This window comes from Sebastes fasciatus, chromosome 11 (assembly GCF_043250625.1).
Source record: "Sebastes fasciatus isolate fSebFas1 chromosome 11, fSebFas1.pri, whole genome shotgun sequence".
NCBI classification, from domain to species: Eukaryota; Metazoa; Chordata; class Actinopteri; order Perciformes; family Sebastidae; genus Sebastes; species Sebastes fasciatus.
Genome location: NC_133805.1, coordinates 27,795,328 through 27,821,855, shown reverse-complemented (window position 1 = coordinate 27,821,855; position 26,528 = coordinate 27,795,328). Strand labels below are relative to the sequence as shown.

General features: G+C 40.2%; 1 protein-coding gene and 1 long non-coding RNA gene across 2 annotated transcripts in view; one reads left to right on the top strand and one right to left on the bottom strand.

The window, feature by feature from the left end:
- ak5 (adenylate kinase 5) overlaps positions 1–26,528 on the top strand; it is a 111,344-nt gene that overhangs the window by 32,608 nt on the left and 52,208 nt on the right. Inside the window, exons 6-7 of the mRNA XM_074652020.1 lie at positions 8,261–8,452; positions 17,605–17,695. Coding sequence (XP_074508121.1) covers positions 8,261–8,452; positions 17,605–17,695 — 283 coding nt within the window. The remainder of the gene's footprint in view (positions 1–8,260; positions 8,453–17,604; positions 17,696–26,528) is intronic.
- Positions 3,067–26,528, bottom strand: part of LOC141777599 (uncharacterized) — a 68,279-nt gene continuing 44,817 nt past the window's right edge. The window contains exons 2-3 of the long non-coding RNA XR_012595929.1: positions 8,110–8,205; positions 3,067–3,204 (exon numbers count right to left, since the gene is read on the bottom strand). This is a non-coding gene — a long non-coding RNA (uncharacterized LOC141777599). The remainder of the gene's footprint in view (positions 3,205–8,109; positions 8,206–26,528) is intronic.

The following is a 26,528-nucleotide window of genomic DNA, read 5'->3' as shown; positions in this document are numbered from 1 at the left end:
GCCTAAGTTTGGAGCGTTATTTAACCTCCTTCACGACAAGCTAGTATGACATGGTTGGTACTAATGGATTGCTTAGGTTTTCTTGTTTCATATTGTAGCACCCCAATACTACACACACCAGTTTCGGACGCCGTTAAGATCGATTGCGTTAATGCATTAAAGAAATTAGTGGGTGTGAATACAATAACGCGTTATTATAATAATAATGCGTTAACTTTGACAGCCCTAGTTAATATACTGTTGGGCTAACTGTCGTGCATTTTACCATTTCTACTTTTACTCTACAGACAATGTAATCCAATCTCACAGCTAGTCTATATACAGTATTCGTGAATCCACTTCCTTTCTTAGCCTACTAGCTTAATTCATTTGACACTGTGTTTTGTAGGGTTAAACCAATATATTAGACTGACTCACATCGGGCGGATGTTAGATTTCAATTTAAAAAAAAGACATCCTTATTCACACATAAATGAGCTGCTTTGCAACCCATAACTTTAACAATTTCAGAGAAGAGTTTTCAAGTCCCATGACAGCCTCATATAGCTTTAACGGCTTATTCAACACGAAAATTGAAAATCTTGCATGACATTTTGCATGAAAGTGGTCACCTAATTTAAGCACCAAAGCAAACCATTCCCTCTGCAGAGCTTCAGTCCACAGAATACTTGTAGAGGCCTTCAAAAGGGTTAAATCTGACTGAGTGATTCATTGGCTTTCTAACTTTCAAACAGACTGAGTGCTTCTTGAAGCATCATGTAATTCATATTCTAGAAGGTTCAGTGCTTTATTTTGGATCCAATATTCCCGAAGCACAGTAAGAGCTCTGACTGAACCTCCGGGGACCCGCAGCATCCATTTTCATTAGTCTCCCCTCGCCCCATGCTGCTACTTTGCCCTTTAAAACATCACAGCAGCCATTTATGAGCCGCTCCTGTGGGACGCCACAACCGTCCTGCTCCTTTTTATAGCTGCCCGGAGAGACCATCTATCCCTTCATCCTTCACTCCAGGCTCTTTACCTCCGCTCCTTTCCACTGAGGGGGTGTCAGTCTATCTATTCATCCCTGTCAATCTACCCGTGTGACTAAATCCACAACGCGCACATCTCTCTATCAATTTTGGCAATTGATCAATCGCACAAAGCCATTTATCAAGGACAAACGCCAAACATGCACTGGTTACTGCCACTCAAATGTGAGGATTTGCTGCATTTCTTTGTCTATATCATTGGAAATGAAATATCTTTGGGTTTTTGACTGTTAGTCGGACGATCGATCAGTTTGCTGCTTGCAGCTGTCATCTTGCCTTATAATTACTCATCCATTATGATGGTTATAACAAAGAGGACAAAACAGCAAAACAGAGCAACAGCTACTTTGCTTTGTACATTCAGTGTGGACGCCGACACTCTCTCTGCACAATACTCTCCAACATTAGAGATATTAAACATTATGCAAATTAATTACTGCATATTGCAAGTGCATATGGCTTCATCTATCTCCTCCTGCGAGACTGAGACTCACAAAGACAGTCATGTTATATAATTTTTCATTTAGTAAGCTTACAGATATCTCACATAAGAGCCTGAAAATGGGTGGATCTGTACCATCACTGGCAGCTTTTATCCCACTGATGTAAGTGGCCAGTTCAGAGAAGGCAATTTCATCCTGTGCTCCTGTGCTTTCTCCTGCTCTTGGACCTTCAGGTAGTCTCGTTCTCGGTTATACAGAGCCACCAAGCAGGCAGATGCTATGACATCTCCGCCACTCAGTTTGGCAAGGAGTTTTCCACCACTGAGTGTTCTTGCACATTCATCTATGCTCTCAATAGGCTTGTTCGAGATGAGTCAGGCCTGCGCAGAATCGATATCCGGCGATCGCCATGCAATGCATGCCGGTTACATTTGTGTCCCGTGTTAGCGTGGGTTTTCTCCGGGTTCTCCGGCTTCCTCCCACAGTTCAAAGACATGCAGGTTAGGTTAATTGTTGACTCTAAATTGCCCGTAGGTGTGAATGTGAGCGTGAATGGTTGTCTGTCCAGGGTGTACCCCGCCTTCGCCCAATGTCAACCCTGCGACCCTGAAAAGGATAAGCAGTTACAGATAATGGATGGATGGATTGGTCCCGACGTCATTGGCTCTGACGTCATGCACACGTGGGCAACGATAACCTCACGAGATCGAGGTGGCCGCAATTTTTAGAGCCAGGCGCCGCCAGTTGCTCTCCACCGAGTGCAAGACCCAGGGCATGATGGGAAACGCCTGGCTGTCGCCTGATCAAAGAGCTGATTGGCTCTCAGTTTTGACAGCAAACACCACGTGTTGTAGAAAGTCACAACTTTCTGTGTAATTGTAATATTTAACGCTAGATTGTAGGCTGTTAGTCTCATGTTGTGCAATGAAGGTTTCAACTGTTAACAAACATATCTTGTGTGGTTAAAAATAATAATATGAATAGTTATAATAATGAAGGTTATTTATGTAGCACTCATTACAATGTGCTTTACAAGGATAGAATCCAATGCCAGATACACGCACATTTCCACATATATTTACAAACAAATATAAATAAATCCCAACGTGGTCTGAGAACTTAAAGTAGCCTACAGATCGGATCTAACAGGATGTCACTTTTCCTGTGACTTCCTGTAAATTCTTAGAAGGCTGCTGGAAACTGTCCAACATTACCGCAGCTTTTAGTCACCCTCCCCCCTGCTGCTGCCGCCTGATCTCGTCTACTTTCCAGGCGAGGCGCAGTTCATCTCGAACGAGCCTATATTCACTTTCATTAGTCATTGCTTGTCTTAGCTCACCTCCTTTAGTCTCACATAGGAAATACTCTAGTGTTTTTGTCTCTTGGACATTTCGTGGGTTCCTGCTTTTACCACCCTCATCTCTAGTAGCTGCTGGGGTTGATCTTTCAGCTCAGTGTTTGTGGTGTTAAACAAGAGCCTGCAACTCTGGTGATAGTGTGCCTTGTTTTGTCTCAAGGTTTCCTCTATCCCACCACCTTCGTAAGCCTTGCAGGGTCTAGCTTGATTGGTAGTGCATGGAGTAAGTGACACAGTAGAATAGTCCTTGCCAAGTTCACATACCCGTCATCTCTTCTTTTGACAGGATTGGCCTGGGGAGCTCTTTCTTCTTATCCTGCTGACATAGGCAACACTTGGTCCAGTTGGTTTCCTTTGAGTTATTTTTTCCATCCTGTAAATGTAAAAAGTGGAAGTCAGAGGGCTATAGAATCAGCAAAATCCACTCCAGCAGGCTTGAAAAAGAAAATCAATCAAAATTGACCAATTACACACATTTCTGTGAAAGAAATCAACTTCGGGAGGCCAATCTAATCTTGGATTTTCAAAAGGCAAATTGGGCAGATTTGATCAGAAAACTGATCCTTTGTTTCACAACCACATTTTTCCAGCAGTGCAACATTTGAACTGTGAGACTGGCAGTCAAATCAGGCTCCTTAGATTGAATTGTAGGCAACTATTCGGGACACCCCTTTGTAAATGAGACTAAGTGTAAGTTAGAGGGTTATAAAAATCAGCAAAATCCACTCCAGCAGGCTGGAAAATATAGGAATCGACACCAAGATCATTCAAATCGACAGACCACACACATTTCCATGACAGAAATGAACTCGGGCCAATCGGGCAGATTTTGAATAAGCCCTGGAGAACAACCGAGCCAGACTTCATGCCTGTGTCATCATTTGCACAGTTCCTCTCAAATATTGATGTTATCCGCTCCACTATATGTACTAGTTATATATTATACTAGTATATGTACTATTGGCTCTTTTTGTTTAGACAAGTCAGATTAATGCCATTCAAACCTCCCTGAGACAAAATGAAGAGTTTGTTGGATTTTTTCCTTATCTGAATCGAGGGTCTAGAGACAGAGGGTGTCGTACGCTGTACAGATTGGATTGTAAAGCCCTTTGAGGCAAATTTGTGATTTGTGATTTTGGGCTACATAAATAAAATTGACTTGACTTGTTCCATGAGAACTACTGGATGGAGGATGGAGAGGAAACGACCCCAGAACGCTCCGGTTCATGGAGACAGATTGAGACGACTGATAGTCAGCAGCTCCACGTGCTTAAAAAGGCAAAGTAGAACATAATCAACCAAAACAAAAAGCAGTCTGGACTGATGCTCAGAATCAGCTGTTTCTTCATCTACTGCAGCTTTAACTGGTATATATATATAAGATCAATTTCAGGAAAGAGTCCATCATGATTAACTAAAGTTTGAACAGCTGGAATACCATTATTTTGAAACAATGTTTTATCTCTTATCTTAAACAAAGCTCTGTTCACCAAACCAAATACAAAACTTGGTACAGCAATTTTCATATAGCAGTTGCGACCGAACAAAATAAAGTATAAAAGTGAATTTAATGCAAAAAAGTATAGAACGTCTATAAGTTGTAAGTGACAGTAAGCCTATCAGTATCATCTAGCTTACATTTAGCTTCATAGAAGATGCCGCAGCGGAACAGGAAGTCCCATTTCAGCATTTCACTGCTTTAATCTAATTCAGCAGAACATCCCTAAAAAGGGTATTAGCTGTCGTTTTGGCAAAGTGATCAGGTCAACATCTGCCTGCTTATGCACCGTTTTTAGGACTCTGACTGTGTGTTTGTGTGTGTTTGTGTGTGTGTGTGTGTGTGTTAGAGAGGAAGTGTACAACATGCTTCCTGGCCTTTAAGCGAGAGAGATAGCATCACTGACACAACTGCCGGCATTAAAGCTGTTTCTGAAAATAGATGCTCTTACGTGATGCAATGATAATACATTTCTGGAGACATTTTAATGATGATGAATCTCATAACTGGTTACAAAACAACCGCGGAGCCGGCACCCGATGGCTGCTCCACATCACAACCAGCACAACCTGAGAACAAAAACACGAGGGCACGACTGTTGTCACTATGGAAACGGAAACTTTGATTTGCAAGACTCAAAACTGAGTCCCGTTGCCGTGAGTGGCGTGCGTTATCGGAGCTATTTTTAGCTCTGGGTGTGCGCCAGATCAAATGCAGACTCTGGCGTGTTCATTGTGTGCATTACATCTAACAAAGCAGGAAAACAAACACCAGAGTAGGAATATTAATAAACCACTCTTGATGCTTTTTATAGAGAGAAGTTCCCGGTGGTGGTGAGCTGGGTGACCAGTTGTCAGGTTCAGGATGAGGAGAGTATTTAACACTCTTTCGTCTTTATAAAACAACTGGCCTCACCTAAAGACGTCAGAGCCATAGAAACCAAGTCATTTCCCTTTGATGCTACTTTGCATTAGATAGATAACAGCATCCTTCACTGATCTTTAAATAGCCAGCGCACACGTCAGCCTGTTGATTCCATGTACTCGTTGGTTACTAAGGAATGTTTTTGTGTATTGGACTTTGTAAAAACAGAAGTGGTCAAGCTCCTTCTCGTGTCACAAATGAAATCTCAATTACTCAGGCCTCAGTCAGTGCTGATGCTTTGCCTGACCTTTTCCTTTAAATGAGAACAACCAGTGTTTGTTTGCTTGCTATCATAACTTGGCAACCTGACGTAGTTATTACACAGTCTCCTGATTGCAGTAATTTGACCGGAACGAGACAACTTTGCTCAGAACTCGATTGTTAATGGGTACGCGGCAGTTAAAATTCCTTTTAGTTTATCCTTCCCAGTTTACAAATGCTTAAAGTCTCTACACACAAGCATTTGTTCAGGTTTCAGAGCCTTTTGTCTCTCATAAAAAAACAAGACTGAAGTGAATGTCAGATTTTTGTCAATGTGTAATTGTGCTTCTGTAACGTGGTTCAGTGCAGAAAGAAATTCATAAACTCAATTTCATATTATCTTTAAAAAAGCTGCACTTATCAATATTCTTATATCAACAATGGATCAAATGACTTTGTGTCATGTGAACGGGGTCGCTGGTAGTGACGAACCCACGGATAGCTATCACCTGACTCTGCAGCTTTATGGAGCGTTTTACAATTCTACAATTTAATTTAGCAGACGCTTTTGTCCAAAGCGACATACATCTGAGAGTTCACACAACACAAGCAAGGCTCTAGACAGGAGGGAACAACATGAATAAGTGCCAACAACAGCTTCAAGTCTGATCAGACACAGCTGCTGACAAGCAGTGCACAGAGGCAACGCACAGGGTGGATAGAAGCAGATTTTTTTTTTTTTTTATCATCATCATTAACAGCATCAACAATGTCATCATTATCATTATCATCATCATTATGAATATCCTAATCAACATCAACAACATCTTTAGCTTTTTCTTAAAGGTGGAAAGGGACTCTGCGGATCGAACAGAGTTTGGTAACTCATTCACCCACCAGGGGACTACAGAAGAGTCTAGCTAGAGAAGAAACCTTTATTTGTCATAGTACATACAGTTATATACATGAAATTTGACCTCTGCATTTAACCCATCCTTTAACCCTGTTGTGATGGAAGTACCAAATGCCTTTCATTGGCAGAGTTCAGGTAGGCGGGAGCCGTTTTTGTTGGTGTTTTGTAGGCGAGCAACAGTGTTTTGAATTTGATGCAAGTGGCAACCGGGAGCCAGTGGAGGGATATGAACAGCGGAGTGACGTGTGCTGTTTTAGGTTGGTTGAAGACCAGTCATGCTTCTGCGTTCTGGATCATCTGCAGAGGTTTGAATGTGCAAGCAGGGAGGCCTGCCAGTAGGGAGTTGCAGTAGTTTTAGCGTCTTTTAAGTCATTGTTTTGGTTCTACGGCATGCAACCACTGTTTTCATCAAGTCTCCCCACTATCATTGTTTTCACCAGCAAAAAGGAAGCTGATTTTTTTTTTTTTTTAAATACAACAACCTAAATACCCACTGCCCACTACCTGTTCAGCACAAAACAGCATACAGACACAGTTAGCAACTAGCTGGTGCACGTAGTGGAGCATTTAGCAGCTAAAGAGACAGATATTTCCCTCAGGAGTTGGTGGAGACCAACGCTGCTTCATATCTGCTGGATGTGTAAATTAGCACATCCAGCAAACACATTATCATCTTTAGTTGATATGTCTATACTGCCTCCAAGTGCCAATAAATAAATAAATAAATAAAATGTTGCCGCTTTAAACATCGTTATATACAGTATAAAGGAAGTGTGTGTAGGATTTAGGGAGATCTATTGGCAGGAATTGAATATAATATTAATAAGTATGTTTTCTTTAGTGTATAATCACCTGAAAATAAGAATCGTTGTGTTTTCGTTAACCTAGAATGAGCCCTACATATCTACATAGGGAGCGGGTCCTCTTCATGGAGCCGGCCGTCATGTTTCTACAGTAGCCCAGAAGGGACAAACCAAACACTGGCTCTAGATAGGGACATTCATGTTTTCACTTTTTCACGCCGGCCACCGTAGTTTCAGTTAGCATCTTACTTATTTTAGAACAAAATTAAATATGAGCAGCAGAGCAGGAAGTTAACACACAACACGAAAAAAATCAACCAAACAATAATTATTTATAGAAGAAATCCTCATCTAAGTTTCTATGTTTGTTGCAGCCATAGCAAGAAAAGAATAATAAGTAAGCTTGATTCACACATGATATCTGGGAATGTCGAGTCCTGAGCTGTCGAATTGTATTCATAACTGGCTCCTCTTCACGTCTGATCTCTAAATAGAAAACCACCGTCACGGTTACGGAGAAGGCTGCATGTGTGATCGCACCTATAATGTCCTTTGCTGTTACTCACGTCACACAAAAGAAACTTTCCCGTGGTCGTCTACAATCTCAATCTCTTCTGTTGAAACAAAGAGAATCTGTCTGTGTGGCGGGTAATAATGTTGAGAAAGAATAGTATTATCCTGTTTGACTCATAATTTTTCACCTGGATTAAAATTGCGTCAACAGTGGAGCAGCTGCTGGCTATTTTCAAGGCTACAATCTTAAATCTTTCAATCCAGTGACATTCAGGTGTTTGACGCACTTCAAAATTCAAAAACTGCTGTAAAAAAAAAAGATATCCAATCTCTCCAGACATTACTGAGAATGAAATCTTTATTCTGGTGTGAATTGCATTTTTGACATTTTGACCTGAGTGCATTGAATTTATAAATGAGACTGACCTTGAGCTGATTCTCCGATTCCCCAGATTGCACCTCTGAGACGGAGCTCTTCTCAGGGTCAGGCCGTGGACGTCACATATGATGATGAAGGTTTATCTGAGGGGACAGGATTTGGCTGTAATGTTTTATACGTTTTTCTCTCTCCTGGTAGATCTGCTCTCCTGACCTGGTGGTGTTCCTGGCCTGCACCAACCACCGTTTGAAGGAGAGGCTGCAGAAACGTGCCGAGCAGCAGGGACGACCGGACGACAATCCCAAGGCCATCGACCGCCGCCTGACCAACTTCAAACAAAACACCATTCCTCTGGTCAAATACTTCCAGGAGAGGGGCCTTATTGTTACGGTAAGTTGCGTGGAATAGTGTGTATGTCTGTGTGTGTGTTTGCATTAGAGAGAAAGAAATGTTTATTTTCCTAAAGCAGTCCATTATTTCTATAAATTCACCCGATTCGACTGTTATCAGGCCATTAAATAGGTGTTATCGGTTGCTTTAAGCACTATAGGTGTGGGTAATTACCGTAGTTCTCCTACGCTGTGCGCTTGGCACGCGGGAGTAGTTTAAGTTGGCTGCGATCTGCAACCTCATCGCTAGATGCCGCCAAATCCTACACACTGCACCTTTAATTACGATGAACAAACGTGTGAACATGGCATCAGTGCTGTTGTTGTTTTAAAACAGAAGCTCCACCTTTTATGAACCTTAACCAAGTTATTTAGCTGCTTAACCTAACCCATAACCGCATTCTTTCCATAACCTAAGCCATATTTGCATGATAGGCTACTGTAACATAACATTTAACTACAACATCCCGGGGCCAATTCTGGCCCTGAGATTTTTGTTGCATATTATACCCCTCTCTCTTTACCATTGTTTCTATTCAGTCTCTACACAATCAGCTGTCCAGTAAAAGTGTAAAATCCCCCAAAATTACTCTGTAAAAAAAACATGGTACGGTAGTCAATGATCAAAAATGTCCTTTAACATAATCTGTAGTTTTATAGAATCGTTCAGAATTGACACTCACTGAGCACAGTAATCATGTGAACATAACCAAAGATATTCAGCATCATTCCTAGCATGCACCCAGAAGATTGCAGTGACAAAGTAAGGGTTTCCAGACAGTTTCTGTTTAGTTCCTGATTGTTTTGCGAGGTGAAACGCAGACTGTTGTTGCTGGGATCGAGGGCCAAGTGTTAATTGGAGACCACTGGGATCGTCATTAGTCATTAGGACATTGTGTGGTCTGGTGCAGAGGGGCATGTGTGAGGCAGGCGGTAATAGAGCTATTGACTCCTGCAGCCAACAGGAATCGGCTTCCCACTCTTCAGCCTTATTGATCTGTCTGAGTCTCAGCGCAGCAGAGGGAATACTGAAGAACTGCTCTACTGTGAGAAAGAGATACTGTTTGCATGTTTTTAGATTGTTGTCTTGGGGCGTCTTAAAATCAAACGCTCAGGATAATCTCTGGTGGATCTCACATTAATGTTAGAGAGAATGAAAATAATCAGATGCCCTCTAGAAGTCAGAGCCTGCAGTTTATGTTTCAGTCCTCTCTTTAACTTTCTGTGGTCGATGCTGTAAGAGTAAAAGTGAAAATAGACTTAATGACTCTGGGATTCCCGACGCATTAACACAAATTAAATATTTTACTGCGGAAACGTGTGTTTCCTCTTGTGTGATATCTGTTTATTTTGGAACGTCGTCTTTTTTTATTCTGCTTATTGCGTTCTGGTCCCTCTTTCCCTTTGCTCTCTTGTTTCATCAGTTCATGAAACTCACATCTTTATATTTGCACTTTATTTTACTGCTGTACATTAAATCTTTCATACATCTATTCTATCTGTACATGCGTTTCCAAGAGCCTCTACCAGCATGCACTGGGAAGGATGCAGGGTACATGTTGAATAGTGTGTACTCTTCTTTACTGGTATGTTTGATCAGACAGTTTCTGATTGAAATCATGAAACTACCAATTCTAGGCAAAGTTCCTCTGTAACTAACAAGTATTCTCATCAATTACTATGACTATTATTTTTCTAGATTAATCATTTAATCGTTTTGGTCTGGAAAATGTCAAAAAATAGCAAAAGAAATGTCCCAAATGTTGTCTTCAAGTGTCTTGCTTTGTCCGAGCAACTGTCCCAGATCCAAAGATATTCAGTTTACTATCATACAAGGCTAAAAAAAAAAGAAAATATTCACATTTTAGAACCTGAAACCAGTGAATTTATGGCATTTCTTAATAAAAGGTGCTAAATTTTCAATTCAGAGCACATCTATGATAGAGGGATTGCCTCCACACAGCTCTCGACATTGAAACGGCTGAGCAGCTAACAGCGCGAGCAGTGTAAACAAGAGACAACAACAAGCGAATAAGACAAGCAGTTAAAACAGAATAAAGTAAAAGCACAAACGGAGAAAAAGGATAGAATGATGTTGCTTTGTAGGTGCCACGTCATGAAGTACTTTACAAATTTCCCAACTGATTCTAACATGAACAGGCAGCCAGCGAAGGGAGGTCAGAAGTAGGTGAGCCCGTCTCTTGATTCTAGTTTAAAGCCCAGCGGCTGAATTTCTAAAGCGATTCTCTACAACTGGGTTTTTAGATGCCACTGTGGAGAAAAGTGGGTTCAAGTGTAATCTCTTTATTTTTTTGTAATTTGAATTTTACATCTTCCATCAACCACTTCACAGGTAGTTCCCAGTGGAGACAACTTTAATTAAGACACACTGAGTGAACGATTCTGTTGTCTCTTCAGTGCAGGCGTATGATAGTGCAGTGTTTTGTTTTTTTCCTGTAAAATACTCTCAAACTAAAGTCTCTACAAGCCCATGTAATCATTTTAGCATTCTTGATGCTAAATATGTATTATTTGGTTACATTTGGGCTTCATACATCCAGGGTAATCATGGATATCCAGTAGATTGTAAGATAGTATTCATATTAGATAGTATTTATGTTTCAAGTTTAAATACAAGTTTCAACATCTTTTAGGATTTGCAGCAAAACTGCAAAAATCATATATTTCAGTCCAGGACAAAAAAATGGCTTTTTGAAGATTGCAACATTCAGCATATTTGGTGTAAATGTGCAGTTACTGGTTCATTTCTAGACTTACCAGGAGATAAATATGTTTGTTCAGTATAGTAGTTTATGGTCCCCCCCCCCCACACACACACACACACACACTTCTTACTCGTCAAATCGTCCTTGCAATCACACAGAACTGACACCTCGAAAAACAAAGGTTGGCTCAGTCTGAAGAGCTCTTAGAAAAACAGCTTCATGACAAATGCTGAACACTTGGGCAGTCCTTGTCCTTCTGAGAAATCATAAGAGCTTTGCAGGGGGAAAAAGTATCTATCATTGTATCTATATATATATCTATATGTGCAGTAGATGTGTGGAGGGTTTGCTTTGTTTCCCTTATAGAAGCATGTCTTGTCCTTCAGCTCTGAGCTTCTGAACAACATGTTTTATTGAACATATACTGTAAGAGCTTTTACAACTTGAGTGCATCGTATTTGTGTGTGTGGTTATGAGTGTGAAAAGACCCTTGAAATGCTCTTATATTCCTTTTATCTTAATAAAAAGAATATTACACTTTCTCATATAAGTTTAAAAAAGGGGAAAACAGACAGAAGAGAAAACTTGTATGATCTTTATCCACATGAAACTGGAATGGTCAAATGTCTGTCGACTATACCAGCACAAGTTCCTCCTTGTGATTCCTTAAATCTACGTGAATAACTGTGCGTCAGACTGAGACGTTGAGATGCTGACGCTGATGATAAATCCTGAAGGGAAAACAGATCAACACTGTTCGGGAGCAATTAAAGGATAAAACCACACAGCTGTGTGACGGATTATTAGTCATAAATCCTCCCTTGAGGTATATTGTGTCAATTCTTGGTTAATTTTCTGTCCCTTTATAGTTGATGACTGATTTGTTCATCTGTGCTTTGTTATAGGAGGAGGAACATCTTTCCTTTTTAAATCAACACCCTTCTTAGGGATTATAAGCAAAAGACATCTTACTCTGGCTTTAGCAGTAAACTACTGGGAAATACAGCAATTTAGAACATTTATTTATTATTTTATTTAAAAGGGACCATGTACAGTTTAAAACATAAATGTCACCATTTGATGCACCGTACCAGATTATAGCTTTAAACTACTCACATCTGTAGTCCCATGGCAGGTCAAAACAAAGAAACATACTACAGTCATAAAAGAAAGAACATACAAAACACACAATACAATTTGTTGTTCTATGAGAGGGAGTTTGGGCAAAGGATGCAGCGTAAAGTGTTTTAACATTAAAGCGGAAATAATCAATATATTTTGATAACAATTTATCAAATGATGTCTAATGTGAGAGGGGTTGCTCGTGGTGACACACATTTGTTTTTCGATTAATCTATGAAATCTAAAAAAAAAATTGTGTTTCTTTTTATGTCAACTGACTAATCAGTTAATGAACTATTCACTAACGATGCACCGATCCAACTTTTTCAGTCCCAATACCGGTACCGATAGCTGGGCTTTGGGGATTGTGTGATACCAAGTACCGATCCAATACCAGTGTTTAAGCAATAAGCTGTATGTCTCACTGTGTGGAAGTCACTGGGATCATTCTTTCATGTGTAAGGCATCAGACTTGACTTAAATATTGCTTTTCTAACTTTGTAAAACAAAATGTGACAAATAAATACATAGATATACATTTACTGAATTGCTATTTATTATTAAAATAATAAATCGTACACCAGCAACTAATCTTCAGAATTAACAAGAATTACAATTCAAGTATAAACCCTTTTAATGCAGCAACAAATTGGTCAAAACTTAAACAGGAATTCAAATTCCAATATATAATGTATCTAGTATATAAACACAGAATTGAATCTAATAGATCGGCCCCATTGTCACGATACCCGATCTAGCTATTTGAGTCAGCCCGGTCCGGTACCTGATCCAGTATCGGAGGAGCCGGGGATCAAACCGCCGATTTTCGAATTAGTGAACAACCCGCTCTACCTCCTGAGCCACAGCCGCAGACAGGTTTTAAAGATGACATTAAACTAAAGACCATCTTGCGATGGGATCACACCAGCCGCAACGCAAAACACAACTACACACCTGTAAAGCTTTGTAACTACATCTTGCGGTTGCCCTGACAGAATCTGTCCACAGACAGAAATATAAACAGCAGGTGACTCACAAACAGACTCAGAGGGCGGAAACAATACCGGCGTCGCTGGTAATAACTTCTGATTGGATGAGTTCCTCCTGCTCTTCAGTAATTAGCACTCAATCGTTTCTAATGAATGCAATAACCTCTGAGGCTTAACTGCTTTCGCTCAGCAAAAGACTTTTGTGTGAAAGTAATCCTTTCATTTTAAATGTCAGGTCCAATAAAGGAAGGAATAAGTTGATAAAAGAACAATCGCAGTGACTCATTTCTCCACATTGTCGCCGCTGAAATGGAACGACAGAATTGTCGATACACATGTCTACAAGTCTATTAATTCTCAACATTTCACTGAATTAACTCGTCCTATTTCTGTCACTGGGAGAAAGTTTGAGAGCCGCTGACATACAATTGCTCAGTGTTTTTTATTTTTGAGCTGTAGACAAAGTTTTGGATTTGTGACATTTAGAATTTTGTGTAAAAACTAACAATGATGATGAACGACTGAAGGTTTGTTTTTTCATGCAGGATGACTCAATTTATCAAACACACACACACACACACACACACACACACACACACACACACACACCTCAACATGAAGCCAAACCGGAAATTGCAGCAAAGGAGAGATAATAGTTTGCTGAATTGAAGCCGTCCTGTCATTCTAGGAAAAAGGTACCGATCTAATGAAGTATTCCCTGAGTGAGTTCAGCTCCAGCTTCCTTCCCACACGCTGGTAGATACCATGCAGATATAAACAAACAAAAGACACCTCGCTCCATCTCTCCGGGAGTCCTATCTCTCCGGGGATGGTTTCAAGGTATTCATTATTCCTGGAATATAAATAAGATACCCGCATTGTAACTAATCAGTATGAACTATCCTCTTGTTACAAAGAGACATCAAGATATCTCTCGCTTTGAAAATAAGACTGAAGAACCTGAAATAGTTTTTTCCTTTATCCATTTGCATCTTTTATAATTATTATATTCATATCTTTTTACATCCCTTCTGAGCGACAACAATGAGCGTTACGTAACATCAACACAACTTGACGTGTAATGCTGTTGTGATGTGCTGGGGGAAGCTCTTTTAGCTCAAACTCTCGAAGAACTTCGCATGAATTAATTCAGATGATCAAACAGAAAACACTGAAAAAAGTTGCAAAGTTTGAAAGGAGCTGCTGCTCAAAGCTTTTTCTGCTTCCTTTAATCTCCTACTCCTTCTTTGAGATCTTTGAGATGGGAGGATGAAGGCTTTTACCTCGCTTCACCCCATCAGTGGTCCTCATAATAAAAGATTGTTATACTTTAAATATGTTCAGTACATGGAGGTAGAATAGTGATTTGACAAAAGCATGCACCTCAGTCCTCTGAAGTGTTCCACCCATCGATTATAATATTGATTATTAATGGCTGTAAACATGATTGTCCTTTGCTGTTAATTTTAAGAATATTTTTTTTACTCCACAAATAATTTCCTAAATACATGTATTAGGGCTGTCAAAGTTAACGCGGTAATAACGCGTTAATGCAAATTTGTTTAAATGCCACTAATTTCTTTAACGCATTAACACAACTTGCGATTTTTAGGTTGTAGCGGGCTCAGTTTTAAAGCTAGTGAAGATACTGGCATCATATGAAACTGGAAAACCTAATGAATCCATTGGTACCAACCATGTCATACTAGCATGTCGGCGAGGTTAATCAACGCTCCAAACTTACGCTAAATTTTGGAGCAGATGAGCAGAGTACAGCAGAGACTCCGACCCTGGAGACCAAAGCAACGGTCTCCCCCGCGTCCTCCGACCGCGGCAAACACTGTTTTGCAAGACGGGCTTCACTCGATAGAACTTTGCGGTTTTGGTGCTTCTGTGTAGTTTGTGTTGGAGTCTGAGTCTGAACAGCGTAGCCACACGCGAGCGCGCATGGGACACTGACCTGGATTGATTTATACGTGTAAGAAGTTACAAACAGTCCCTACACGACTCAACTACTGTAGATTGACATTTCATTGACAAGCCTTAGAATCATGTTAAGGTTGAAGCCGAATGAAATTGAATAGCAGTTAAAAGTGATTTGTTTTAAATTGAGAATGAGGTTAAAGTTCTGTTTTCTTTACTGAGTGCTATGAAGGGCACGTGATCTGCATTTGCATACATTTACATTATAAGCCAGAGGTTATTTATGGTTTAGAGATTGCTCGGTCATGATAGTTTCAGTATACAGCATAGCTACTCTGAATTTATATTTACACAAAGTTGAAAACAAGGACTGTTACCTTGCTTGATTTTTTTTGGACAGATAAAAAACATGCGCATGGTCTAAAGTGCATTTAGGGCATGTCCACCTCCAAGTAAAGCACAAGGGACAAAGGGGTTGTATTTAGTCTCTTTATTAATCATACCACCACCTGGCGCATTGCTATTTAAAAAGCGGATTCTGCAAATTGGAGAAGCGAGCAGATGTATGTGGTGCTCGCCCAGTGGACTCTCTGCCTCCGCCGTCTCCCCATCCTCTGTCCCATCAACAACTCACTTTGACTGCATACGAGCAAATGTACCGATAACCTATTTAACCAAAATTCATTATATGATAATAAGCACTAGACTAAATAAGATAAACATGTATTGATAAGTAATGAAAACTGTATTACTTTCTGATGAAACCCACGGGGGGCTCGGACCGACTGAGCGGAATCCTCCGGAGCAGCGTAACGTGCGGATCCATCAGCCTAAAATGCCGCCATTTAGGGGGAGAGGGTCAGCAAACTTTGAAGTAGCCTACGTCTACACTTGCACAGAGGGGAGAGGAGATGCCATTAGAGGATTAGATTTGTGTTTTCCTTAACATAAATGAAAATATTGTTCCAGTGCCGTCACTGTATTTAACTGAGGAGGAGTATAGCTGCTGAGCGTCCCTGTGTCGGTCTGAAACTAGCAATCAATATTGCGCAACGCGGCTCAGCGCCAGGTGTAAAATAGGGCCCTATATCTCTCAGTAAGTAGCTGATTTAGAAAACAGGTTTTCATATTTGCTGAACCAAAACAGGATGACCTGAAAACTCAAGCGTGGACACGACATTTTCATATCATGAGTCGGCTCAGCATGGATGCAGCATTTGTTTTGATTATTAGCCTAATAAAAGGAGACAAGAGCACTTTGCTTTCTGTTATAAACACTCTGCTGTGCTGCGCTGCGAGTTCCCACTCCTCGTCCTCTGCCTGAACAGCCAGTCTGTGATGACATTGAGTCATTCAGCGTTCCTCCAAAAAGTTAAAGCTCCTAATCTGTCCTTGAGAAAGTGACACTCTCTCTCTGAAGAGTCTCAGGAAGCTTCCTGTAAATATAAATGGATTATACGGAGCCTCTCTGTCAAAGTTGGAACACATTTTTGGTTATTAAGACGCTGCAGTGTGAGAGCGGTCGGTCACTTTTCTCTTCTCCTGGTGCCGGACACATCGAGAGGTCTGAGGGGTTTTCGGGGGGAATCCTCGGTTTGATCCTCTCTGCTCCTCTTCTGCAGGTGGACTCACAGGGCTTCAGGCTCAGGGGGATTCTCCCATTCATCAGACAGCAGCCTCCTTTTTTACATAATGTTACCATGGAAACCCCAGGAGGAAGCTGGCTGTTGGTTGTGGGCTATCCTTATCTTACATTTCACCATATGACCTCCACTACCACAGCTTCATTCATTTCTCTGTTCAGTTTACATATCGAGTAAGTAACGCTGCTGAGAATCACACACCTGAAGGCAGCGGGAAATGATGTCCAATCTGTTAATTTCTTTTGTGTGCACAAGGTCGCCTGTCAGCTTATTGTCATCGTCCCTGATAGGAGCAGAGGGACGGAGGAGAAGTCTGCTTCAATCAGCTTCTAGCTCGCTCACAAACCAGATTCTTCACGGTCAATTTGCGAGTACTGTACGTGCAAAAGGAAGACAGCCGGCCTCCGAAAAATCTGAAAGGGGCCCATTGACACAGAAGGGAGGCTAATTACTCTAGTGTTATTAAAACTTCCAGTCTGTGTTGAATACAAAATGACCCGGAGTGTGTAGCTCCCGGGCATCAGAGCTCGTTCCTCATGTTTGATCTTATAATGAGTCTCTTTCTGGATGTCACGGCGGCTTAACGGACTGAGCATGTCCGTTTGTGTTTGGGATGTCGTAGGTTTCAGGTCGTGACTTCTGTGTATGTCAGCCGTCATTTCTGTCAAGCGGACAGAATTAAAAGGTCAGAAAGCTAACTAATAGCTAATAGAGTATCAAAGTTGATTTTCTGTTTTGTTCTCCTTTCAGCTGGATGCCGACCGAGACGAGGAGGAGGTCTTCTGTGACATCAGCATGACTTTGGACAACAAGCTGTTTCCCTCCAAAGAGCCAGCAGCCGGTAAGATGAACACTTATTTTATAAAACTAAACTGGGACACAAGAGATTTTTTATGGGCAGTGCTAAAGTGCTAAACTAGATAATAGTAGGGTTGTATATTGGCAAGGATCTGGTGATACGATACATATCATGATATAGGGGTAACGATTCAATATATTGCGATATATTGCGATTTTTAAATTCTAATTTTAGGAAAACTGTCATAGTATAAAGAACACACCAGAAATACACCATATGCAAAAATAACACATTTGTACTGCATGCAAAAAACTGTTTTTGCCCAAAACTGCATAGGATTATCATAAAGTGGGCATTGTTTTAAAGGGGAGACTCGTGGGTAACCATAGCAACCATTTTCATTCACATATCTTGAGATCAGAGGGTCCCCTTTGGAAACAAAAGTTTTTCCTCAACTAAATTTAGTGTAACTTTGGAGCGTTATTCAGCCACCTTCACAACAAGCTAGCATGACACTGTTGGTACCAATGGAGCACGCTGCATCCTCCGAAAGATCGAATAGCGGCCAGGCTCGCGGGCAGGCAATTGGATTGGTCGATACAGTTTCACAACACATAATATTGTGATACTCATGTGTATCAGTATTTTCTTACACCCCTATATATTAGCCTCAGTAAGCTCATCTTGGGCAATATTACAACCTAATAGAGGTTTAAATTAGGTAAGTTAAGACGATTTGCAGATATATTTGTTGTAGTGCTGATAAAAAAAACAATCAAGGCAGCTTTATATTTCCTCCAATATCATCCAATATGTGAATATCATGTATAGACACAGTTGCTTATTTTGTGTTATCTGTATATAGTGCTGTAAATGCAGTGGTGGAAAATAACAAAGTACAGTAAAAACAATTTTGAGGTACTTTACTTGAGTATTCCCATTTTCTTCTTCTTTATACTTCTACAACAATTCAGAGGCAAATGTTTAATCCACTACATTTATTTTAAAGATTTCGTCACTAGTGACATTGCAGATTTAGATTAATAATGCAAAATAGAATCAACAAATTGATTACGTATTATTATAGTTTAAGATTGGATAGACTTTATTGATAAATAAAGTGATTAAAAGATGCCCTAACTTTACTAGCTGCAATATTCAAGGCATCAAAATTATAATGATATATAAAATGGATATTGAGTACTTTTACTTTTTGTACGTTAAGTACATTTTGATGCCAATACTTTTACTTAAAGGGACTATTTGTAACTTTCAGAATTGCTTGTTAACAGCGACACCTGTGGCCGTAAAGTCAGCGAAAGTCAGCGTCGGGCTCGCGCTTGCTCACTTTAAATATACCTGAACGAGCATCGCTCAAAACAGTGAGACGACACACGTCAGCTAAAACCACAATATCACTCTATATTTCAGCTGCTTGGCAGTAATGTTAGCTGACCAGACGAAGGTCTCTCCATGAATCGCTGCTGATCCTAGTGTTGGCTTTTCGAAGCAGGAAAAGCAGGTCGGTGCCGGGGCTGAAGCAGGAAGAGAAACGTTATCGCTTCCCGAATGCGCCCGCAGGGAGACACCGGAGTTTTGGTTGGAGACAATAACGTTTCTCGCTGCGGCGCCCCGTCACTTCACAAGACACGGGAAACCTCTGTTGGTCTGGAGGAGCTGCAGCATTTATTTCTGCACAAACGTCCACTGTACATTCACTAGATATTCTCAGAGCTAAACTAACTCTCCTGCAGTGTGGAGTGAGCGCGCGTTCACTTCTAGAGGTTGAGCGAGACAGTGAGAACGTGGGCGTTGTGATAGTGAAGGCAAAGCAGGCAGCGGAGCCCGGTACATTTATACGCTTAAAAAGTTATAAACAGTCCCTTTAAGTAGAATTTTGAATGCAGGACTTTTACTTGTAATGGAGTATTTCTACACTGTGTAAATGGTAGTAAATGTTGCTTACGAGATGCAGCCACAATTAGATAACTTTCAAGGCCAAGTTATAACAAATAAAGAAAACATTATGTTAGAGTGTGTTCCATGTATAGGCTACTTCTGTGTGTGTATGTATAATGTAGTGAAAGGCATTATTTACAGTAGCTACAGGCCAAATAGTGATGAAATGTGATGCAATAGATATGCATCAAAATTCCGACAGCAAAGAACAGCCTCGAGGGTTTTATTGCTTTCAAGAGCTGCATCATGTGTTCAGTGTAGAAATGCTTCTCCAAAATAATCCACATATACAAGAAGAGAAAAAAAAAACATCACCCACCAGCTCCCTGGTTACCACAAGAGTTGGCATAGCAACCAGTGAAGCAGTGTTAGCCACGCTTTGTGAGAATTACAGAATCAACAAGGTTAGAGTCGGTCTTTGATCAGTCACATGGAGACTACATACGTGTTGTGTAAAACCTGATCATTTACCGTTTTAAAAAAATGTGCCAGACACCTCCACAGCCCCGACTGAGACAGCCTCATGTCGGTTTAAAAGATACGATCAGTCGGCGCTCTGTAGGTGTTTCTGCAGTGATTTCATAAAATGATAGAAGACCATGAAGGTTTTAGTTAACGTTGGCACAGAACCGAGCTGGCAAAATCTGCCTGCTTTGGGTTGCAAAGCTGTCATTATTGTTCATCATAATAAAGTGTGGGTGTAATGGTTCCAACGCAGCACAGACATCCCACATCTTTGGTAGAGCAAAGGCTGATCAAAACTGTTTTACTCTAGGACATTTTATATTTTCAGGGAATCAGTTGGAAAAGGAGATCCTTAACCTTCCTTACCATTCCGCCCTCTTTTTTAGAGGGGTAGGGGTGGGGGGGACAGGGGATGTTCAGGAGTAGATAAAAAAGTCAACAGTATATGTCACATAGAAGTGGTGTACATCATCTGAAAGCTCAGCACTTTGTGTCAAGTTGTTCTTGTCATTAATAAGAAATAAAAATGTATTGATAAATTAATTAATCAATTAAAATATATTGTGAAAGTGTATAAGAGCGTAGAACATGATGATATAAGTTTGTGATGGCCATTCCCATGCCCCTACTATGTTTCATAAGTTGTTGCTTCAATTTTTGGGTTGATACCATTTGTTACACAGATTTGTTGCTAAATTTAACAATTTTTTACCACTCGAGAATTGAAAAAAAAAACTCCAAAATACCACATTGAGACACCAAGACCTTGAGGAACACCATAGAAAAAGCCGTGCTGTGATTAGGTTTAAAAAAACGTTCAATATTTTGAGATTTCTGCAAGATTAGATGGCGAGCACTTCTGTTCTGAGAACTACTCAGAAACCCCCTTATTGTCAATCTACCTAGGAAAGCCATCCATCCTCTGAATGCTCTAGGTCTCTAGTTTGTGGTTGTAAAGTTTCATGAGGCTGTGATTATCCTAGAAGTAGCCACAGGTCATTTTATACAGTGACGTCAAGTTTCAAAAAATGGTCTCACTACAATGAAAGGGCTACTATGGGGACTAACATCATCACACATGAATACAATTGGGCTCATTGGATCTCCAGGGACCCCAATATGCAAAAATATTCAAATACACCATTTTAGAACAGGCAAAAATTACACATTTATTCTGCATTCAAGAAGCTGCATGTTTTTTTGTCCCAAATTACATGTGATTATCATAAAGTGGGCATGTCGTGGGTACCCGTAGAACCCATTTACATTCACATATCTTGAGGTCAGAGGTCAAGGGACCCCTTTGAAAATCACAATACCAGTTTTTCTTTGCCAAAATTTAGCATAACTTTGTAGCATTATTCAGCAATCTTCCCAATAAGCTAGCTAGCTAAGTAATCAATGGATTCCTTAGGTTTTCTAGTTTCATATGATACCAGTATCTTCACTCTAGCTTGAACACTCAGCCCGCAACAACCTCTGAAAGACAGAATAGCAGCCAGGCCCGCCGGCGGGCCATCAGATATTTAAGGGATTAATGTCTTTACTTTGTCGTTGTGTTGTTTTGGAGCTCTTGGGATGTATATTGTATATATACTTTACTGCAGCCTTGGGTTGGGCGGTATGTTAACATTTTCAAACCCTGCCACTGTCAGCCCAACAAGAAGCAATTGCTGATATAATCTCGCAGGTGTGTCACTCATTCTTCGGAGCCAGACCATTAAATTAGCAAAATAAAAAGACAAAAATTTGTGCTGTGTAATATTGCTCAAAATTGCTCTATGAATAAAGCTATTATTATTACAGCTCACTAATCAACACAAAACAACTGTTTTACGAGAGGTTATGTTCCAGACTATTTGTTGGCCAGGAAAAATGTCCTTATCTAGACATACGAAGCGAACCAAGCTTAGCATGTATAGAAAGGCTCCATTCCAAGGCTGCATTTAGATTAGTTATAAATGTCAATGGGATTTCAATGAGGATTTCTGACTTCTGGTTCCTCTTCAGTACTGTTTGTTGTTTGATAAGCACACACAGCAGAGTGCAGACCAGTGTGAGCTTCAATGCAAATCTATCAAAAATGAAAACACGTCATACAACTCTGAAAGGTCCAGTGTGTAGAATCTGGCAGTATCTAGCTGTGAGGTGAGGAGATTGCAACTAAATGAAGCCTCTCCCATGTGGCAAACGTGTTGGAGAGCTACGGTGGCCAACGCAAAAACACGAATGTCCCTCTCTAGAGCCATTTAGAGCAGAGCCATTGCATAGAGTGTGTGTGTACGTGGGAAGTGAGTGGTGAAGCAAGAGAGAGAGAGCGGCGGCAACGGGAGCTTGTAATGTTATCGACTCCGGCCCAAGCAGGAAAAGTTAACAGAGTTGGGTTTGTCCGTTCTGGGCTGGAAACATGGTGGTGCAACATGGTGGACTCCTTGGAGAGGACCCGCTCCCTATGTAGATATAAACGGATCATTCTAAGCTAACGAGAACACAACAATTCTTATTTTCAGGTGATTTATACACTGATGAAAACATATTTATTCATTTTATATTTCATTTCTGCCAATAGATCTCCCTAATTGTTACACACTGGTCTTTTAATGAATTTGGTGAATAAAGTGCAGTGTACTGATGGAAATTTGTGCGACATCACGTTTTAAATGTGATCTTTCTGGAAGAAGAATCACTCCTTTGTTGCTTTTTCTAAGATTCTTCTACTGTTTTTGCCTGATTGAGGTGTTTTTTTTTTTTTTTTTAATCCTTCCGGTCTGCGTTGAGGGTCTACGGAGAGAGGTTGTTGCAAACTGTGCAGATTATAAAGCCCTCTAAGAACAACTTGTGCTTTTATGCTTTATAAATAAACTTGACTTGGCTTGTTTTTGTGCTTGCGGTTCATTGTCAGCTCGGGCACAGTTGCAGCACAGCAGGAAGCTGCGTAGGAACTGGGAGGAATACATTATGTCATGAATTGATTATTAGTGACGACCAATCAAATTACCAGCTATTTTTCTTCTTTTGTGTTCTACACCAAAATGGTAATTTTGTGATGAAGGGAGCAGATTTGCCACGACAGAGTCACTCAGAAGGAAACTGAGGTTCGTGTGAGGAGGAGCAGAATCACCATGAGACGACATATGGCTCCTCAAAATAGTTGAGGAGGAGGAAATCTGTTTAGATACAGCGTTATTTTGATCAGAAGAGAGCTGTTATTGGACGAGTAGGGACAGTTTGGATGTGGCATGATTATTACACAAGTTTGTCAGCTTTTTTTTTTTTTTCAGGCTCACATTCACAGCGATCCTTGACATCAAAATTGTCTCGTGCTACTCGACAGCTACCTGACACACTTGACAGCAGTGTGCTTCATGACAGGACCCTGAAATACAGACTGAGAAAAACTGTGTACTTATACCACTTGAGTTGCATAAAGTCTGCAAAAACTCAAAAATAGATCCTGGGAGAAATGAGAAATGAGAGAGTTGAGCAACAGAGAAATGATCACTCAAAGCCGATGTATTTGTACTAAACGATCATGTAGTAAAATATCGTTATATTGTTCTTAAGATAATAGATTACCCCCATAGGAATGAAAAAACCTTACAGAAAAGATCTTTTTTTTTCCTCATTTGGAGCATGATTGACTGAGAGAGCTCCCCATCATGAATCCACTTCCATACAGCACTCATGTAGCTGCACTTTGAGATGCATTTAAGAGCAGCGTGACATCTGTACATTTGTCAAGATGTTCTGCTGCATATGTTTCCTGTAATGGAGTCTCACAATAGGTGTTCCACCCAGGAATAAAAAGAAAAACACCCTGAGTGGGGTGCATTTGAAAGGATTATTTTTGCACCATTAAGTTCTTAAATACACGTAAGAAAAAACGGAAATCTGAATCACACACCCCACTCAGAGATCAGGTGAAATTGCTTCAATCTTCTGATATAGAAAAGTGGAAGGAAAAGCTGCAGGACACAAAACGTGAAATTTAAAAATTAGGGCTGTCAATCCAAAATATATTTAATCGCATAATTGTCCATGGTTAATCACGATTTAACCGCAAATTAATCACATTTTGTATCTGTTCATAATGCCTTAAAGGGAGATTTGTCAAGTATTTAATGCTCTTTTCAACATGGGAGTGAACAAATATTGCTTTATGCAAATGTATGTATATATTTATTATTGGAAATCAATTAATAACACAAAACAATTAATGAAAAATTGTCCAGAAACCCTCACAGGTACTGCATTTTACTGCATGTCTTTATCATAAAGTGGGCAGGTCTGTAAAGGGGAGACTCGTGGGTACCCATAGAACCCATTTTCATTCACATATCTTGAGGTCAGAGGTCAGAGAGGACCTTTGGAAATGGCCATAACAGTTTTTCCTTGCCAAAATGTAGCATAACTTTGGAGCGATATTTAACCTCCTTCACGACAAGCTAGTATGACATGCTACAACCTAAAAAAATTGCAAGTTGCGTTAATGCAATAAAGAAATTAGTTGCATTGAAACAAATTTGCGTTAACACGTTATTATCGCGCTAACTTTGACAGCCTTAATAAGTTCATATGACATGTTTACCGTTACAGGTTTTTTCCTAATGAGGCAGCCTGAAGTCTTTTAATGTTTGATAAAGACCAAATGAAATGCTGATGGAAGAATCAGGAGAAAAGGGAGCAAATATTGTTCCAAAAAGTGGTCGAAATGTTGAGAATCTCAAGCGCCAATAACACCAAAGGCAGTAGATAGAGCCCACCTTCCAGCCTGGTGATGGTCTCATTGTTATGTTTCTGTTGTAGTTACAATGGTATCACAATTCATTTGACAGTGATACCGTTACTGCTCAGGTGTGGTAAGACAAATAACCAGATGCACAGCTGCACCCGCTTTATGGAAAGTTGAACACATGTGAAGGTACATTTTTTAAAAAAATCAATTTTTAATCATCTCTTTGAGGAAACAGGCCTCAAAGAGAAAATGATCAAAATGAATGGAACAATTGGAGAGTCGTGCTGAAGATAACTCAGCATAACAACCGTCAGATTCACAGGTTGAAGGGGCTCGGCGTTGGTATCAATGGATGGATGGCTTTCTAGTTTCATGTGATGCCAGTATCTTTACTTACGTAGCTTTTAAACTGAGTCCGCTACAGCCTCCAAAATATTGAATAGTGGCCGGGCTAAATCGCAAGTTATCTTAATGTGTTAAAGAAATTAATGGGGTTAAAACAAATTTGTGTTATCGCGTTATTACTGCATTAACTTTGACAGCCCTATTAAAAATAGATTATAGTTACAGCAAACCCTTCAAGAGAAATTGCCTCGTAGCCATGTGCTGCTTCTAGCGCCACATTTCCCCCAGGAGAGAGGAGAGTGCTGCCGCTCTCCTCCATCCTCAGTCTGTAATTATGTGGATCAAACTGAGGAGTTACTGACGACAGCAGCCTCGGCCACCTGACATAACTGGTCTCAACAGCGACAACAAAGATCTCCACACTGTCACACCTCAGCCCCTCTGCACTCTGACATGCTGCTGACTCTTTAAGTTGTGAACTGCAGAGAGAATGCAGCTCTGATCTTCTCTGTGCATTCTGACGCTTTTTAACATAATGAATGTAAGAAATGCACAGCAGCCGTCTCTCTGGAATCTGCCTAAACGTTTGAAGCTGCACCTTGCAGAATCTAACCCAGTTCTTCGTTCAGGAGGAGCTCTGGCGTGCGGGGGAAAAAAATCTGCCGAGGGGAAGTGTTATTCACGACCCAGTTCCTCCGAGGAAGGGGATGAAGATGCTATGGGTGAAGAGTTTATCCCAGCATCACCCTCTTTGTTGCTTTCTGACAACAGAAAGTTCAGGTTCAGGTGTTTATTAGGACAAAATTAAGCTTGATTTGGGGATATTTTATTTTTCTCAAAATGCAGATGTGCAGCTGCATGTTTACATCTGGAAGTTTGTTGTGGTACTGCGTGTTATAGTGGTACACGAGACTAAATGCGCTCTAATGTAACGAGATCATGAAATATACTGTATACAGTAGAGGCATATATCTATTGTAATTTGATTTGGCCGTGACAGTTAACCGTACATACTTTATATTAATAATACATTAATAACATTATGGTTTTCTTTTTAACGATCTGCTGAAACAACGATCCAAGAAACATTTTTGATTTTCTCATGTTTCATCTTAAATGAGTTGTTATAAGATTTCTGTTTACATTTTCCAGACACAAATTTTACTCACAATTAAAAAAAATTTCAAGAAAGAAAAATAAATCAGAAAAAGAAAATCAATCTTTTTTCAAGCAAAATGCTGATGATTCTCTGTTTCCCCGCCTCTTAAATGTGAGGATTTGGTGCTTTTCTCTGTTTTATCCACCTTATTTCTACTGTGTGATACCTTATATTAATTTTTTAGTTATTCCTTTCACTGATCTGGCGTCTGT